Source organism: Adiantum capillus-veneris, chromosome 10, assembly GCF_014529385.1.
Source record: "Adiantum capillus-veneris isolate H3 chromosome 10, ASM1452938v2, whole genome shotgun sequence".
Taxonomy (NCBI): domain Eukaryota; kingdom Viridiplantae; phylum Streptophyta; class Polypodiopsida; order Polypodiales; family Pteridaceae; genus Adiantum; species Adiantum capillus-veneris.
The window spans coordinates 156,560,836-156,578,454 of record NC_140940.1 but is presented as its reverse complement, the minus strand read 5'-3'; the positions used below and the strand labels follow the sequence as shown (position 1 = coordinate 156,578,454).

General features: G+C 43.7%; 1 protein-coding gene across 6 annotated transcripts in view; it reads right to left on the bottom strand.

Moving 5' to 3' along the window:
- LOC147449928 (ARM repeat superfamily protein) overlaps window positions 1–17,619 on the bottom strand; it is a 134,393-nt gene that overhangs the window by 95,975 nt on the left and 20,799 nt on the right. For 5 of the 6 annotated variants that reach the window (XM_086522276.1, XM_086522273.1, XM_086522272.1 and 2 more), the window contains exon 2: window positions 2,250–2,320. The exons of the other annotated variant lie outside the window; for it this stretch is intronic. In XM_086522276.1, coding sequence (XP_086378402.1) covers window positions 2,250–2,320 — 71 coding nt within the window. The remainder of the gene's footprint in view (window positions 1–2,249; window positions 2,321–17,619) is intronic. 6 annotated transcript variants of the gene reach the window in all.

Genomic DNA, 17,619 nt, shown 5'->3' with positions numbered 1-17,619 from the left:
AAACAGTGAATTACAGCCTGCTGTGTATTTTTGCAGGTTTAGGGTTTTGGCCCTAAACGGACCCTAATACCCCCAGGAGGTTCGGGGACGCAAGGGGACCGCTGTACAGGCGATCTGGAGCATTTTCAGGGCTGAAAACAGAGAATTCAGCGTGCTGCAGATTCTCGCCAGGTTTTGCAAAGTGCCCGTATGCGTCGGGAAAGTCAGTCAATGCGTGGGAATACTGACCGTGAAGGGTTCTAGTACAGTTATGCTGCCGAAATCGGGCTGGAACAGTGGAAATTCAGCCGAGTTTGTGCGGGGCAGCTTGTAAGAACCACAGCGTTTATTCCCTCTTTTGAACAATAAAGAAATACCGAAAGGGGCGCCTAAGTTAGGGGCCAATCTGGTGTCCGTCTACTCATACAGGTGCAATCTAGCAGCCTGTATCCCTCTCCCCTTTGTTGTGTCTTGAAAGTACAGGTAAAATAGACGACTAATAATGGGTGAAAGCTAAATCAAGGTTTAAAGTAAAGTCTACCGCCCTTTTTGGATTGAACAGGCCGGTTTCAAACACCCTCAAATCGTACGCGCTTCTTCGTCTTTCATGCACTTGCAAAAGAGACTGGCCACCCAAGTAGCCACGGTAGTCCGCTACTCGGCTCCGCCTCTTTGAATGCTTCTTGATTTTCAAGATTCGGTTGACTCGTCGTTCTAAACATCGTCAAGTTCATCTTCAATGTACACCCACGGAGCAGGTGCTCTTCAAAACTGACTGTAAACCGGTGAGTCGATGGCTGTACACCATCGGGTATGCATTTCATCAATCAGATGTTTGGTCAAAAATTTTGCACACTGAGGATCCTTCGAATACTGGAGCATCGGCCGAGCATAAGCATCAACCTGTTGTTGACGCTATATCTCCATTCGTTCATACTCCGTGGGCCGTGGTGGCCCATACTCTTCTTTTGAATCGACAGAAGGTGATCATCCTCCATTTGAATTTTCCATGCTCTCACCTGACCCTAAGTTGTCAAGGGGGTTGTTCTGGCTCTCTCTCTCTCTCTCTCTCTCTCTCTCTCTCTCTCTCTCTCTCTCTCTCTCTCTCTCTCTCTCTCTCTCTCTCTCTCTCTCTCTCTCTCTCTCTCTCTCTCTCTCTCTCTCTCTCGCGCGCGCGCGCGATTCGATTCGATTCGATGATGTGGCTATTTCCCGGCAGAAGAGAAGAGAGAGAAAAGTGATCGCTAGTGATGACATGGCACCATCGTACAAACTGCTGATGCAGCAGCACACAAAACACAGAGGAAATTCCGGGATTGTACGTGCTGACGTGTGGCAGCCTACATGGTTTGCTTTTTGGCCAGAAAGTCAAAGAATCACTGTTTTTAGCAAGTGCCAGCTTTTGGCAGCGCTAGCTTTGTCAGTTGCTATTAGGCCCAATGCCTTTAGATATGAGCCTTGGGGTCCAATTATGGCAGGTTAGTATATTTTGCAGACTCCAGAGTGAGTCCCCGGCAGTTGTACTATGTTAACAAAAGGAAGCATCGAAAAGGGCGTCAAACTTTGGGGCCCGGGCGTCTGGAAGTGGAACTACGCCACTTCGTGTCTCAACTACAAGTGATGTTCTCTTTTTCAAGTTCATGTGGTTGCTGTTTCGGTTCAGTTCACGGTCATTGTTGCGGTGATTTACCGCCTTGCCAATGCCCAGCAAGTTACACTTTTTTTCTACTATGCATGCACTTTTGACAAAGACATGACTCTTCATCTCCTATATAAAAGGCCTATTGTAACAAGTTCAATCCATCACTTTAATCGAGTAGTTTTTCAGTCTATCTTCAGTCAATGTTCAATTTGAAGTTAATGAAGTCTTGATCATCAAATTAAATATGTTCAACATAAAAGAGAAGCATAAGTCTTTATAAGCAGCAATGGCAGATGAAGAGATCCCTATTGCTCAGGGTCACAAGCGCAAAGTGTAGGGCCCCACGAAAGCACTTGGAAGCTAAACCCAGATGGGCTTCTAGTAGTTAAAAGGTACTTAGCTCTCCCATAGAACCCTAACCCTCAAATCAATCACACTACAATCGTCCTCAGAGCACACTTGTTAATTATTGGGAAGGTGAAAAGAGCTACTACGGCAAGAAGCCTCACTCAGGAAATGAAAATCCATTTAACATGGTAAAAACATAGGATTACGCTATCCATATGCAACTTCTCATAATGCACACAAATGCCATCAATAAATGTCCCGTGAGAGATAGATGTGTTACTCTGTAGGTGATAAATGATCGTGCATCATATTGAACATTTTGCTGGCACATTCAGCAGCATTCTTTCTCACCTGTATAGTATTAAAAAAGCAACTCTTATCATACATTCATCAACATAAAAGCATTGTCAAATAACTTATCCGCTAATGCTTGTAGTATCATAATAGTGGCTCAACACATATGCACCCAAATTTTAAAACATCCCTACAAGTAAAGCTAGAGATTTCCAAACAAGTTAAGAAGACCAAGATGGAATTGGAGAACTCCTAATCGCACGGCAGAAAGAGGATAGACATGGCAGAATCTTGATTTAAGTGAGCACAATCGTTTATGGTTCCTGCACTCGAGAATGCTTTTTCGTTGGAGAGAGAGAGAGAGAGAGAGAGAGAGAGAGAGAGAGAGAGAGAGATGAAATGAAATGAAATGTTATATTAAACGTCTTCAAAAGGCCAAAATGACCTATGAGACCAAACTGATACAATCCTTGTGGATCTAATCCAATGTCTGGGTACAAAAATAAAATGAAATAAAGTGAAAGACTAAACTAAAAGACTAAAATAATCATTGTCATCATCAATGCCCGAGGATGCCCCACATCGGGCGTTGTCCAAGATATTATTGCATCGGTCGCTGAAGAGCTTCGTCAATGTCCACCTCTAATCGTACTAGGCATCTCCCATATCATGCTAGAATAGTCCTGGTCCTCTGATGGAGCCTCCATCGATGTCGTGGTCGCCCTCGTAGACGTGGGCATCTAGCTCTCCCAAGCTCAGGGGCTCTGTCCACTAATATACCTCTAGTATAAGTGGGCTCTGAAGTCTGCTGTAAAGCATGCCCATCTAGTTGTTGAGTCCCTGCTCTAAAGGAGTCAGAGATCTCCCCCTGTGAATGTCTCCCACTGCCTGGTCTCCTCAAGAGAGAGAGACTATATATTCCTTCATAAGTTCAGAATAGTCTGAACTCACGAATTATATGAGGGAATAAAGCACTCGTAAAACTATAAAAGCAAGGGACACAAGAAAAGAAAGAAAGAAGAAAAGAAAAAAACTAAATCACTTTATTTGTTGCGAAATAAAACATTATTAACTTAAAAATGTTTTTAGAGGTCATTCATGCTTTGCGTACTCTACAAAACCAAAGAGCTGAGTTTCTATCACCCTCCGGAGGTGATGGCCATACTCAGCCATGATAAAGGCTAGCATTTGTCAAGCTAGAGTAAAAATACTAGAAGCGCTAGAGATCAAAACACTAGCAAAGGAGAAGCTATCTATGCAAATGAACCGCCGATGAGATAGGAGCAGAAACCCAAAAAGCTCCGAACTTCATGAACATTCTTCCAATCGGGCCCATCACAAATGGTCTCAACTTTGGCAGGGTCCGTCTTTACACCTTCCGCTAAGACTATGTGTCCCACAAAGTGTATCTCTCGCAAAAAAAAACTTGCTTTGTCACAAGTTGGTGACGTGGCAATGCCCAACCGGAAGGAATTGGTAGGGAAGACAAGAAATCGAACCCTCAGAAGAATTGAAGAAGTTTTGAACCCAAAGATGTGGCCTAAAGGGGGTTAGGAATTAAAAACCTAACCCCTATTGACTTGAAGAGCTTATGGAGCACCGATCGAGGGGCCTAACCCTAAAAATTCAAAAGCTTGAACTCTGGGTTGAACTTCTAAAAATTGCGCTCACATGATGGCATGGCAAGCTGCACAGATTCCCGTGTTTTGCGCTTGCAGATTTGGGGGTTTTCGCTTGGAGCTTTTGAGAGTAGATGCTTTTGGGTGATGGTGCTTTTGAACTGAAGCTTTTGAGGTTTTGCTTTTGGGCATCCCTTGTAAGTTTATGAGTGCGCAGAGGGCCACTTCTCGGAGGGCATCTAGACGTAGGAGTTGTATTCTTTGTGACGCAATAATAAAAAAATAGCAAAAGGTGCACCAGTCTTTGGGGCCAGTGCGTCTTGGCTCTAAACTCCACCGTGCCGTGTCAACTCTCCTCTTTTCTCTCTCTCTCTCTCTCGTCAAGTTCAGTGATTTTGCAATTTTTGTTCATGTGTTGCTATTGATTTCTCGCTTGGAGTGTCCAAGCCTGTAACAGAATATAGAAGAAGTAGGATTAATTACATAGCAATGGGTTTAACCTTTTGAAGGCCAAATGGTATTGTATATTGCATAAACGGAATGTTCAACAATGCTACCTCATAACCACCTGACCATAGCCTCAAGGATGACTCTCCAATATATGGATCTACTCAAGAGAACCACTGTTGCTAAATTAGCTTTATCTTACAGAAAAATAATTCAAAATGAATTATTGGATTTATAAGTGAGGTTTTCTCGCTTGGAATTATTGGAATTTTAAGTGAGAGGATTTTTCTCACTAGAGACATCCGAGTACAGAGTATCCCTAGTGCGTCATTCAAAGTAATGACGGGAGCACTGAGAACGGGAATATTTGTAAGGCCACTAGGAACGAGTACTTCTGATGCGTCACATCAGATGGGTGACAAGGAGCATTGGAAAGAAGTATCCGACCATCCGAGAACGGATATCTCTGATGTGTCATAGGATGGGTGACATAGAGCATCATGAAGGAGATTGTACAGTAAGTTCGGTAGGAAAGGACTAGGTGATGGGTATTCCTGATGCGTCACAAGGTGGGTGACAGGTGCATCGGAAAGGGGATATCCATAGTCAAGAGGAAATTCCGAACTGTGTTGGAATTGTGCACAAGGAAAAGCAAGCACTTGAATGAAGATGGGTTCAGAGGAAACTTTGAGGAAAAACAGATGCTTTCTGAGAAAGCAGGATTGCTTGTCGGGAAAGCAGATGCTTTCCCGCGAGGAAGTCTATGTCTGCATTGCAACTGTGCGTGTAATTGCATCCAGGGACGCCTGGGAAGTGCTGTGAAAGCATTGTTTTTAACTTATAAGGTTTTATTGAGTTTTTGGGCAGATTCAGACTATTTTAAAATACGTCGACCGCCCACTAATAAGTGGGCGGTCGACTTATTAGTGGGCAGCCATCTGATAAATAAGGCAACAGATCAGCCAACGTTTTCTCTCTCTCTTTTTCTGGCAATACAGCGAAAAAGAAAAAATTGCAAAAAGAAATTTTGAAAAAAAAAAAAAAAAAACGGCCGCGATCTCTACGCGAGCAGCTATTCATGCCCGTGGCTAGGAGCTATAAAAGCATCACAGGCCCTCACTCGGGGGGGGGGGGATCAATTTTCACGAGGAGGAGATGCTGCTGCAGATTTCAGTCGTAAAGAAGACGTTGCCGGTGATGCCCATGGCTGCCCCAAGTGTACCAGATGTCACCAAGACCGAGTGCGCGAGTTCCCTCGCGAAGAAGTGCCTACGGAGCGTGTTTCCATCGCGACAAGCTGCTGTTTTTCTCTGTTTTCAGCCCATAAACGTCGTAGACGGGGCTGACTTTACGAGAAGGAACCTGAGAACACACCTCTTGTGTGTAGGATTGGAAGAGAGGATTTTCTATGTAGAGATCTCTTCCGCGGAATTGTTTTTCGAGAACCGAGTTGCGTTTCGAGCGTCGAGACTTTGAAGGTAACGATTTTCATGTTATGATCATTGAGTATTTGATTGCAGGTGTACTTTCTCTTCGTGAGGGAGTAGGAGCAAACGAAGGCATGAGCCTCTGCAGGAGAAAAGCGCTCTGAGGAACAAGAGCCAGATCAGCCCAAGGGTTCGTACCCGAGTTTGGGAAGTAGATCCACGGATCGGAGAGAGGTAGTCTCTCAAGTTTGTGATCCGAAAGTTGGGATTCCCAAAATAAGGACTTCGTGTCCGGGAAAGCAGAGTTGTTCTGCGAGAAAAGGACTCTGGAAACAGAGTTGGAAAAGAGAGTTGCAGGGATGTCATGCCCTGATTCTCGAAGGTGAGATCCACAGGCGAGAACCTTGGTTCTCAAGGATTTGGAATAAGGAACGGAAGTTCCTTGGAATAGGGTTTTGCCCTAGAGATTGGAAGCCGAGGCTTCCGGGAACCATCAAGTCCTATTCTAGAACGAACGCGGTAATACGTTCGGTTCAAGTGCTTGTATAGACTTCTCCTCAGTAATAAAGATACTATTACGGGGGGCGGGGGAACCAGCCCATCTTCTGGTCCCCAGTACTGTGTCGATCTTCTCACTCTCTATCTCTCTCTCTATCCATTTCTCTCTATATCCTTTGGCTTCAGTAATAAGTGATAAATTCTATTTATCCGAATGTATTTTATATTGTTACTGTTAGGTGCAGCGGAATGGATGTTGTATTTTCTCAAGATTAGTGATCTTTATTGCTCAAGGTTCATTTTAGTTCTTGGGGAAAGAGAGAGCTTTCCGTCTTATGGAGAATGCTATTATCACGGACAAACTGGGTGGATATTGTGCGTGCAAGTGAATGAGACTAAGAGAAGGAGAGAGAAGCGATACGACACCGAGAGTTGTAAAACCCTCCTCCGAAGGCCCCACTCTCGTCGGCGAGAGTGGTCTACTTTGATTGCACAAAGGTGTACAATGCGTATATAATGGACTGATGCAACTTGGACTATGCCGATGACGACGACGGTGGTGATGACGACGACTTGATGGCTGAAATCTAAGATCTTCTAATCGTTGAATTTCGGGACTGTTTCAGTGGCTGAAAATGACTGTTTTGGCTGCGTTTTCTTGGCTGAAAATGGGGGGAACATCTGCAACCGTCTAGGGGCTGATCTGTTACTGCGTCATAGGCTGAAACCTGCGAGAATCCAACTGCTGAATTCTGCGTTTTTGCTACTGCTGAGCTGGCGTTTTTGACAGGGCTGAAAAAACGCTGAATCTACAATGATGCTGGCGTTTTTGTCAAGGGCTGAAAAACGCTGGCTGGGATGTATCTGCTGAGGTTGGAACGTCAGGCAAGAGGACTTGCCAATGGCTTGCTGGGAGGAAACGCCAAAGGGAAGGAGTGGATGGCGAGGGTCTACTGCTGAGGGGGGGTACTGCTGAGAAGTTGCCTGTTGAGCGGGAAGCTCCTGCTGCCTCTTCTGCCAGAAAGTGCTAACTTGGGTTTGCTTATATATTAACTTAGCAAAATTGCCCTACCTACTTTTGTTGGAAAGTCACTTAAAAATAATAAGTGAAAATAACCAATAAATAGGAAAATAGGCTAAATGCACTGGAAAATTCCCCTAACTGATGCTAATGGATTCTGATGGGAATTCCGATGATCATGTTGTGTGCAACTGAAGGATATGCATCTATGCTAAGTGATTGGGCATGCACGGTCTACGAATAGACTCACAAAAGTGCCAGATCACTGCTAATCTAGACTTGACTGAACTGACTGAACCCTGCTGTGGTGTAGCTTGTCCACGGACACATAGGGTTGGGATGTGTCACGTGACATCCCCTCCTTTTCAAAGTGAGGTACTGGTACCGAACTGTATGGCATCGAGGGAGATCGCCAACAGCATCCGGAATCCTGGAAGGGACTCTTCGCCGGCCCACTCTGATGTGTGGGTCATGCGGTACTTGAACTTCATAAAGGTCTTCAACGCTTGCTTCCTTGGGCCACGCCGAAAGCGACACAGTCTCCTTTCTTGCTTCAACTTCGTCTAGAGTCCTGCTTCTTTCGTCTTCAAGAATCTCCATGGCTGAAAATTCCTGAAACCATCTCCAACACAAAACGATGAACATACCCATTCCATGTAAAGTGAAGGAAAAAAATCTTGTCTTCTCTAAAGACTGTGTATGCAAGGTAGATGAACATAGAGACGGAGTGACAACCCGTTCATCAAACACATACAAACAATGAGATCGAATCTTTACTTAGTGATCGAAATCAATCAACGGTGGCAATTCACAATGGAAATGCCCATGCTTGGTGCTCACACTATCATGTGCTCTTTCGGAAACTGTGTCATGCCACGGAAGAAACATGGAATGTGACTTCCTGACATACAAACTTTTCATCTTTTCATGAACAATCCGCATACATTCGTGCTCATCCATGAGAGAAACGTACTCAACATACAATATGTCATGCCTAGTAAAAGGGATCACATAACGATGCTGACTAAAATACAGGAAACCGTCACGAATGAAACACTCGAACAATGTATCAATCATGCGAACACATAATACTTCCTGTGATGGTTCTTTGGACCAAGGCTCGAGAGCCAAGATCGCTTCTTCGGAATCTATCGAATCTTCTTGTGGGGGATCTGTGGACCTCAACTCGAAAGCCAAGATCGATTCTTGGTGATTGATCGAATCTACAATGAGGTTAGCTTCGCTAGAAAAAGCATCAACTAACACATCATCCGTGTGAACAATCACATCTTCATCATGCAACTCATCATGCTTGTGAGAAATCACATCTTGATCATGCAAATCATCATGCTCGTGAGAAATCACATCTTGATCATGCTCATCATTAACATCCAAATCATCATGCAAATCATTGTCATTCAAATCATCATGCTTATCATCATCATGTAAATCCTGTGTGTCATGCTTTGGAGAAGAAGAGACTGAGAGAGTCTCCTTTCCCCAAATCTCTTGCATCTGTGCCTGAACTTGAGAATAGGTCGCCAGAACTCTTTGTTTTGTCGATCGCTCTATTCTTGTATTGCTTTTCTTTCTGCTTTGTCTTCTGCGTGCCTGCGATCTATTTTTGCTTTTCTTTCTGCGTGTCTGAGTTCCATTTCTGCTTTTCTTTCTTTGCATTCATGATCAAATTCTGCCATTCTTTCTGCATTTCTTGCTTCGCGTTCTAACTTCCTTTCCAGAAACAACTGCTTCAACTCCTCCATAGGAGTTGGTACAATCTTTGTCGTAGATGGGGAAGGGTCGGAAAAACCTCCTGGTGGGGAAAATTCTTCTTCGCCTCTCTCATGCTCATCACCTCCAAGCGAAGTATCCATTCTGCTTCGAGTGATGACCATTCTGAAGTCGTGGGTTCTTGTGGGTTCTTGGGTTCTGAAGTTCACGAGGAACTTGGGTTCTTGGGGGTCCTTGATTCGTGAGAATCTTGGGGTCTTGAGGATCTTGCGGTTCTTGATGGTTTCTTTCACTTGCAAATCGCGTTGGAGAAGGATCTTCTCTTCACCCGAGTTCTACTCTTTTCTGTGAGCGCACCCCTTGGCGGCCTTGCGCTCACACCAAGGTTGCTTTTTTCCCACCTCACGTCGATTGGCCGGCCGCTAAGTGCACGGTCCGCTCTCGATGAGTGAAAAGAGACACAAGGGGAGGCTGGACAAGCCCTTCTTTCTTGGGATTCCTGTCACTCTTCAACAAAACACAATTAGGAATCGACACGCCCGAGCCAACTTGGGTTCGTGCGACCGCAACAAGCAAAAAAAATTCTTGTGGTTCTTGTGGTTCTTCCCTTGAGTAATGCAGAACAATTCCAAAGCTCTGACACCAATGTTAGGTGCAGCGGAATGAATGTTGTATTTTCTCAAGATTAGTGATCTTTATTGCTCAAGGTTCATTTTAGTTCTTAGGGAAAGAGAGAGCTTTCTGTCTTATGGAGAATGCTATTATCACGGACAAAGTGGGTGGATATTGTGCGTGCAAGTGAATGAGACTAAGAGAAGGAGAGAGAAGAGATACGACACCGAGAGTTGTAAAACCCTCCTCCGAAGGCCCCACTCTCGTCGGCGAGAGTGGTCTACTTTGATTGCACAAAGGTGTACAATGCGTATGCAATGGACTGATGCAACTTGGACTATGCCGATGACGACGACGGTGGTGACGACGACGACTTGATGGCTGAAATCTAAGATCTTCTAATCGCTGAATTTCAGGACTGTTTCGGTGGCTGAAAATGACTGTTTTGGCTGCGTTTTCTTGGCTGAAAATGGGGGGAACATCTGCAACTGTCTAGGGGCTGATCTGTTACTACGTCATAGGCTGAAAACTGCAAGAATCCAACTGCTGAATTCTGCGTTTTTGCTACTGCTGAGCTGGCGTTTTTGACAGGGCTGAAAAAACGATGAATTTGCAATGATGCTCGCGTTTTTGGCAAGGGCTGAAAAACGCTGGCTGGGATGTATCCGCTGAGGTTGGAACGTCAGGCAAGAGGACTTGTCGGCGATGGCTTGCTGGGAGGAAACGCCAAAGGGAAGGAGTGGATGGTGAGGGTCTACTGCTGAGGGGGGGTACTGCTGAGAAGTTGCCTGTTGAGCGAGAAGCTCGTGCTGCCTCTTCTGCCAGAAAGTGCTAACTTGGGTTTGCTTATATATTAACTTAGCAAAATTGCCCTACCTACTTTTGTTGGAAAGTCACTTAAAAATAATAAGTGAAAATAACCAATAAATAGGAAAATAGGCTAAATGCACTGGAAAATTCCCCTAACTGATGCTAATGGATTCTGATGGGAATTCCAATGATCATGCTGTGTGCAACCGGAGGATATGCATCTATGCTAAGTGATTGGGCATGCACGGTCTACGAATAGACTCACAAAAGTGCCAAATCACTGCTAATCTAGACTTGACTGAACTGACTGAACCCTGTTGTGGTGTAGCTTGTCCACGCACACATAGGGTTGGGATGTGTCACGTGACAGTTATGCGCTCCCGTTTGTGACAACCACTACCGCATAGCACTCCATGAATGATAACGGAAGTACCTACCGGCGGATGGAAGAACCATCTACTCAGGAGAACCACTTGCCGCATAGCACTCCAGGAATGATGAAGGAAGTACCTACCGGCAAATGGAAGAGTATCTACACTCACTCTCCGCAACCATCAAACCATGGAAGTTTCCGTACGGTGTACGTATGACCATATCATACGAATGCATTGTACATATTGTCGTATGATAGAAGTATTACCGGGCATTTCACCCATTTTTGGGTAGTTTGTTCGTGTTTGACAGGTGAAAATGTGAGCTACCCTTCAAAAAATACACTATAACGCCTGAAAAATCATGAAGTCTCGGAAATTTGAAAGGCAAGGATGGCCGTCAAAAATCAACCTTGGGACAATACAGTACACCATATGATAAAATGCACCGTCCTATCTAAACCGTACAATATAAATTGTAATACATTGTATTTTCCCATACGAAACAGCTTCGTACTTTACCGTACAGCCGTATGATGACAACCCTGCATCCAACCCAAGGAAATAGGCTGCAACAAGACTTTGAGGTTACAGTAATCAGATCAAGTTCTAATATGGCTATGGCTTAAATAGCCTCTAGTGATCGTACCTCCAAGGGGAGAAATTTTTAAGAGTTTGCCGCCTCTCTGGCCAATCCTAGCAGAGTTACAAGTGTCGGAGTATCTCCCACCGGCTGATCGTAGGGGGTAGGGGCTGTTTTGTGGCTATGCCCAGCCAATGTGAGGTATTTTTCTCCTATTCGGCCTGTTTTCGCCATTGTTTTGTTCACCCTATACTCCTGACAATGCCATGCTATGTGCCTCTTGATGGCCACAAGTCTAGGGTATTTTCTCTCAATACCCTGGGCGGCTAGTCTTTTATCTACAGGCCGGTCCATATTTCTTCCCGACTTTTGCCCATTTTTCTGGGTCGGGTTTTTCTGGAGGTTAGCCAACCTGGTTTTGTCACTATACAGGGAGGGGGTTGTCCACCTCTTGTATGATGAGTTTCATATCACATAGTCCCGCCAGCATGTTGGGGTCACTCTTTCTCTCCCCATCACAATCTCTCATGTGCCACCCATTTTTTCTCTAGCGCTTTTCTTTCTCTAGTGTTTTTTCTCTCCTCTAGAGTTTTACTAGATCTGCCTTCTGCCTTTGTGCTTTTGCAAGTTGCCTTCTAATATGCCTTGTCCAGCCTTGGGTAATCCCTTCTCCTAGAAGTGTCTACGCAGGAAGAGCCAACTTATAAGCAACATGGACTATTTTCTTTGTAAACAAGAATGGACCACCAAATCTTGCTAAAAGCTTATAATGCTTTCTAGTTCGCGAAGTCTTGGAATCTTTGGGTATCTTTATTGTTACAAACTTGGACACCCCAAGTCCAAAATCTGGCACAACACACGAGAGAATCACTTAAAATACTTCACAACTTTATCACACTTTAAAATTAGAGTCGACACGGCCCGGCGTATTCCGTGGCTAGAGGTATTGGCCCCAAAACCTGGCGCCCCTTTCAGTATTTCTTTTTATACTAATACTTGAGCAAAGTACAACACCCACAAGACCTCTGCTCTCAGACTCTGCATCCAAATGCTCTGCAGAGTGAGGCCCCAAGGGTCTTATTTATTCTTACAAGGGATGCCCCAAAAGCAGAGCCCCAAAATCATTCAGTTCAAAAGCAATTAATCCCAAGAAGCATCTGCTTTCAAAAGCCAACGCAAAAAGCAGCCAACGTAATTTCCGAAAATCCGTACTGCTATCCACGTGGCATGTCAACGCAAAATACGACGGTCTGTACAACTGCCACGCCAGCATACTAGCGCGATTCACAAAAGGCCGTACAATTGTCCACGTCACCTGCTAGTTCATCCGTCCTCGGCATATACTGCCATGTCATCATGCCCCCCTCTTAAAAGAATTGTAATCGTCCTCGATTACCCTTGCAAAATCAGACATAAGCCATAAACCAGTTCTGTAGACACCGACTGTAAGTACCGACGCACTAGACGACACAAATCAAGTACTTGTACAAAGACGACAATCACATCACATTCAGATCATATCACATAAAATCCATTCTGATCTAAGACCATGATTCTTGGCAACGTATTTAGCAATCACATCTAGATCCACACCGGACCTCACTGATGTCGGATTAACTAATCCTTGTTGTGATCATGTCCATAGATTTCTCAAGACCGAAATGCTGCAGTCATTTCATCAATCATTCCATCTTTCAATCCTGCACTCAAACACAATCACATGTGTGAATAATCATTTCCGGGAATTCCAATTCATCAATCAGACATTGAGTTCATACTAAACAAGAGTGTTTCAATCATTCAGTTCTAGTCATCTTTTTGTTGTGTGGCCATCTCATCCCTTGCGAACTCTTGATGCGCTCACCACAGTTTCATTCAATCATTCAATGATCATCCTCATTCAAGATTCATGATCGTCATCGAGTTCATTCTGGAGCCGTCATTACTCCGAATTCGTCATCATCTCATTCTCGATTTCACCTCTTATCTGTTCAGAGATAGCAAGTTCTTCCAAAAACATCAATTTCATGCATAAATCAGAAACATCTTCCAAAATTCCTATTTCAAAGTTCTTCATTCACACTTAGTTCAATCTCATCCCGCAGGAACTCTTGATACGCTAACCACAGTATCCAGTCATCTCGTTCCTATGGGAATCTTGATGTACTAGAATCATTCATCATCATTCATTCAAATTTCAAACAAAATTCATCATTTTTATCTTGAATCGACAGACTTTTTCCCTGAGCTGCCGTCGCCCTCGATTGCTTTCAGATGCAAATGCCTTGCCATGTCATCCTCAATTTCACCTGCAAAACAAGCAAAACTTCAAGCAAATGGTTCACCTCGTTGCAAAAGAGTCAATGTCCAGCTCCATAATTCCAAATGCTTTCATATGCATGTTCCTTGCTCCTAGTAGTTATCTGCACACAGATAACAAGAGCTTCCAAAAACATTAAGTCCACACATGCTGAAATTTTCTGTAAAACCCATAATTTTCCAGAGTTGTTGGATATAAGATCCGTTTGTGTCAATGCGTAGAGCTTGTCGAAAGGATCAAATTTACCTTCTGTCGCATATCCAAATTCTCAGCCATCAAAGAGATTTTTAGAGGTCTTCCGGTAAAATTTTCCGTCAAGAATTTGTCCAAATCTTCATTCTTTTCTTCAACTCCCGTGCCGGATTTCAACTTTTCTTTGCCTGCCTATCAAGAGGTGTTATCTCTGTCAGATTCTCCGCGAAAACCCATGTGTAATCTAGGGTTCTTTATGGCTAATTCCCTGTAAGACAGAGCGATGAAGACGGGAGCGCGCCCGATGCGCGTTGAAGGGTGGGAGTGGTTAATAAGTCCGAGGTCAGGACACGAAGATTCCACAATAACAATTTCCAAAGTGCCCAAGTGTTCTGTCTGCTCTTTGGTAGGACCGGTATGCTTTGAGAAAAGCACACACTTGAAGCTCTGATACCACTATTACAGACTTGGACACCCCAAGTCAGAAATCTAGCATGACACACAAGAGAATCACTTAAAATACTTCACAGCTTTATCACACTTTAAAATTAGAGTCGACACGGCTTGGCGTAGTTCCGTGCCTAGAGGTATTGGCCCCAAATTTGGCGCCCCTTTCAGTATTTCTTTTTATATTAATGCTTGAGCAAAGTACGACACCCGTGGGACCTCTGCTCTCAGACTCTACGTCCAGATGCTCTGCAAAGTGAGGCCCCAAGGGTCTTATTTATTCTTACAAGGGATGCCCCAAAAGCAGAGATGTTCAAATGCAATTAATCCCAAAAAGCATCTACTTTCAAACGCCAGCGCGAAAAGAAGCTAACGTAATTTTCGGAAATCTGTACTGCTGTCCACGTGGCATGTCAGCAAAAAATGCGGCGGTTTGTACAGCTGCCAAGTCAGTATGCCAGCACGATTCACGGAAGGCCGTACAACTGTCCACGTCACCTGCTAGTCCGTCCGTCCAGGTAGTACTACCATGTCATCATTTTGTGACATTTAGATAGACCCATTGTCCCAAATCTAGAGTCCTTGGAGACCTCTTTTGATTAGCATAAGTAGTAACTCGGTCATGAGCTGTCCTTACACTATCCTTAGCAAATTTGAGCATTTTTTGCATATCATACAAGAAATCACAAGCTTGGCGATCTTGGACTTTCTCTAAGCCAATAGCAATAGGGAATTTAGGCTCAAATATTTAAATCAACATGAATGGGCTAAATCAAGTAGCCTGATGCTTGCTACTATTATAGACAAACTCTAATTTCGAAATGTAACTTTTCCAATCAGATTGCTGAAGAGAGATATATGCTCTCACCATATCGCACCTTTCTGTTTTTCGATCCGACACGGGATGATCAAAGGATAGCATATTGAACTCCATATAAAGATGAGAAAATTTATATAGCCAAAATCGTCCATTGAAATAGTGTCTCGATCACAAACAATATCCTCTGGCAAACCATACATCTTATAAAGGATCGACAAATTAAACTGCAAACTCATAGCCTTCTATTGTCAATGTTGCTAGCATATATTTTTCCATTTAGGGAGTCTTATCAACCACCACCCAAATGACATCATTGCCACAACTAGTATTTGATAAACCAGCTATAAAATCCATAGAAATACTCTGCCACTTGGCATCGGGGATTTCTAATGAATGTAGCATGCCAACTTTCTTGAGGTGCTCTTGTCTTATCAACATGGCACTAAGTGCACTTCTTCTCATAGCCCTCTTGTAAGAGCACATCCTTGGCCAATAGAAATATCTTTTGACCAATGAAAAAGTTCTTTGGATGCTTGGGTGCCCAATGCTAGGAACATCATGTTATTCAAACAAAATCCTTTGTCAAACCTCATCGATTTTTAGCACGCTAAATTTTCTATTTCTAAACAATAGTCCACTTTTATTCCATATCTTGTCAAAATAGCAGTGAGAACGAGAGAGAGAGAGAGAGAGAGAGAGAGAGAGAGAGAGAGAGATTTCAGCCATGGATGAAGCATTAACCTCAAGACTCCGCCTAAGTGCATCAACAACTCGATTGCTCAAATCCATTCTTGTAGCGGATCTCAAATCAAACTCTTGCATAAGTTCATCCCAACTAGCCTTCCAGCCTCTGAGGTCGCCTTGAGACAACGGAAAGAATGAGAGTCCACAGAACAAAGGTGGAGCCATGCAAATAATGCTACCACTTTTTTAAAGTGTGGACCACAGCATAAAGCTCTTTCGCATACTTTGAATAATGCATTTCAATGTTAGAAAGCTTCTTGCTTTCAAACTCAACAGAATGTTTATCCTGATAAAGCGTTGCACCAGTCGCATAATCACTAGCATCCATCTCAACAACAAATGGCTTGCTAGGATCCACAATATGCAACAATTGATATCCCTATGGGCACCAATTGTGTTGTTTTTCTTGCTAATGTCTTTTTACTTATGAGTTTGATTTTATGGAGCGTCTTGTCCTTGCTAACACTTGCCCAATATTTTTGCACAAGTTATGCAATGTAAGATGCTTTGTAGATGATCTCTTTGTTCCTGACGTTCCTTCTTTTCAAGATTTTATGTACTTGACGTTCCTAATGTTCCTTCTTTTCAAGATTTTATGTACTTGAATTCGAGTTCTGTAGGTGGAAGAATTTATCTAAGGAGTTTAGTAAACTTAATTGTACCACAAATAGTGATTGTTGTGCCTTTTTAGACCTTAAGAGTTTTCAGACTCCCTTGGGATTAGAAGTAGACATCTATGAGAAGCGCCTTGAACTAGAATATGCCAATCTAAATATCAGTAAGATGCACACATGACATCTGTCACGTGACACATCCAACCCTATGTGTCCGTGGACAAGCTACAGCATGACCAGGGTTCAGTTCAATCAAGTCAGTCTAGAATAGGAAGTGATCTGGCACTTTGGTGAGTCTGTTCGCAAACCATGCATGTCCAGAAACTTAGATTAGATGCATATCCTCTGGTTGCACACAGCATGATCATCAGAATTCCATCAGAACCCATCAGGAGCATTTTTACAATGCATAGACCTATTTTCCCTATTTTTGACATTTTTCACTTATTATTTTTAAGTGACTTTTGTTGGAAACTAGATAGGGCAAATTTACTAAGTTTGTATATATAGAAACCTAGCGATAGCACTTTCTGGCAGAAGAGGCAGCAGGAACAGTTTGTTCAACAGGCAACTTCTCAGCAAGACTCCCCCCCGCGACAACTTTAGCATTTTCACTCACCAGAAGGCCTAGCGTTTTTGCATCAGATCAGCCAGCGTTTTTGCACTTGCAGATTCTCGGCGACAGTAGATAGTAGATCAGCCCTAGCGTTACCAGATTCCCCACAGAAGACAGCAGATTCCCAGCGTTAGCAAATTTCCACCGCAGAAACCAAACCAGCCCTAGAGTTTTTGATTTGCAGATCAACCTCGGCATTTTGCAATTCTATCGCGACAGAATCAGCCCTAGACTCAGCGTTTTCAGTTTTCAAAAGTCAGACATAGCAGTAGGACCCCCGAACCTCGCAGGTCTCACCTTCCCGCGGCAGATCCTCGCCGCACGGTCAGATCCCGCGAAGTTTGCAGATTCAGCCCAGAAAACACAGATTTCAGCATCTGCGTCTTCAAAGCGTCGACATCGTACCGTCGTCATCGACATCGTCACCGACAGAGAGTCAGAATTCAGCAGATAAAGATTTGCAGATTTCAGCCCTTAGCATTTT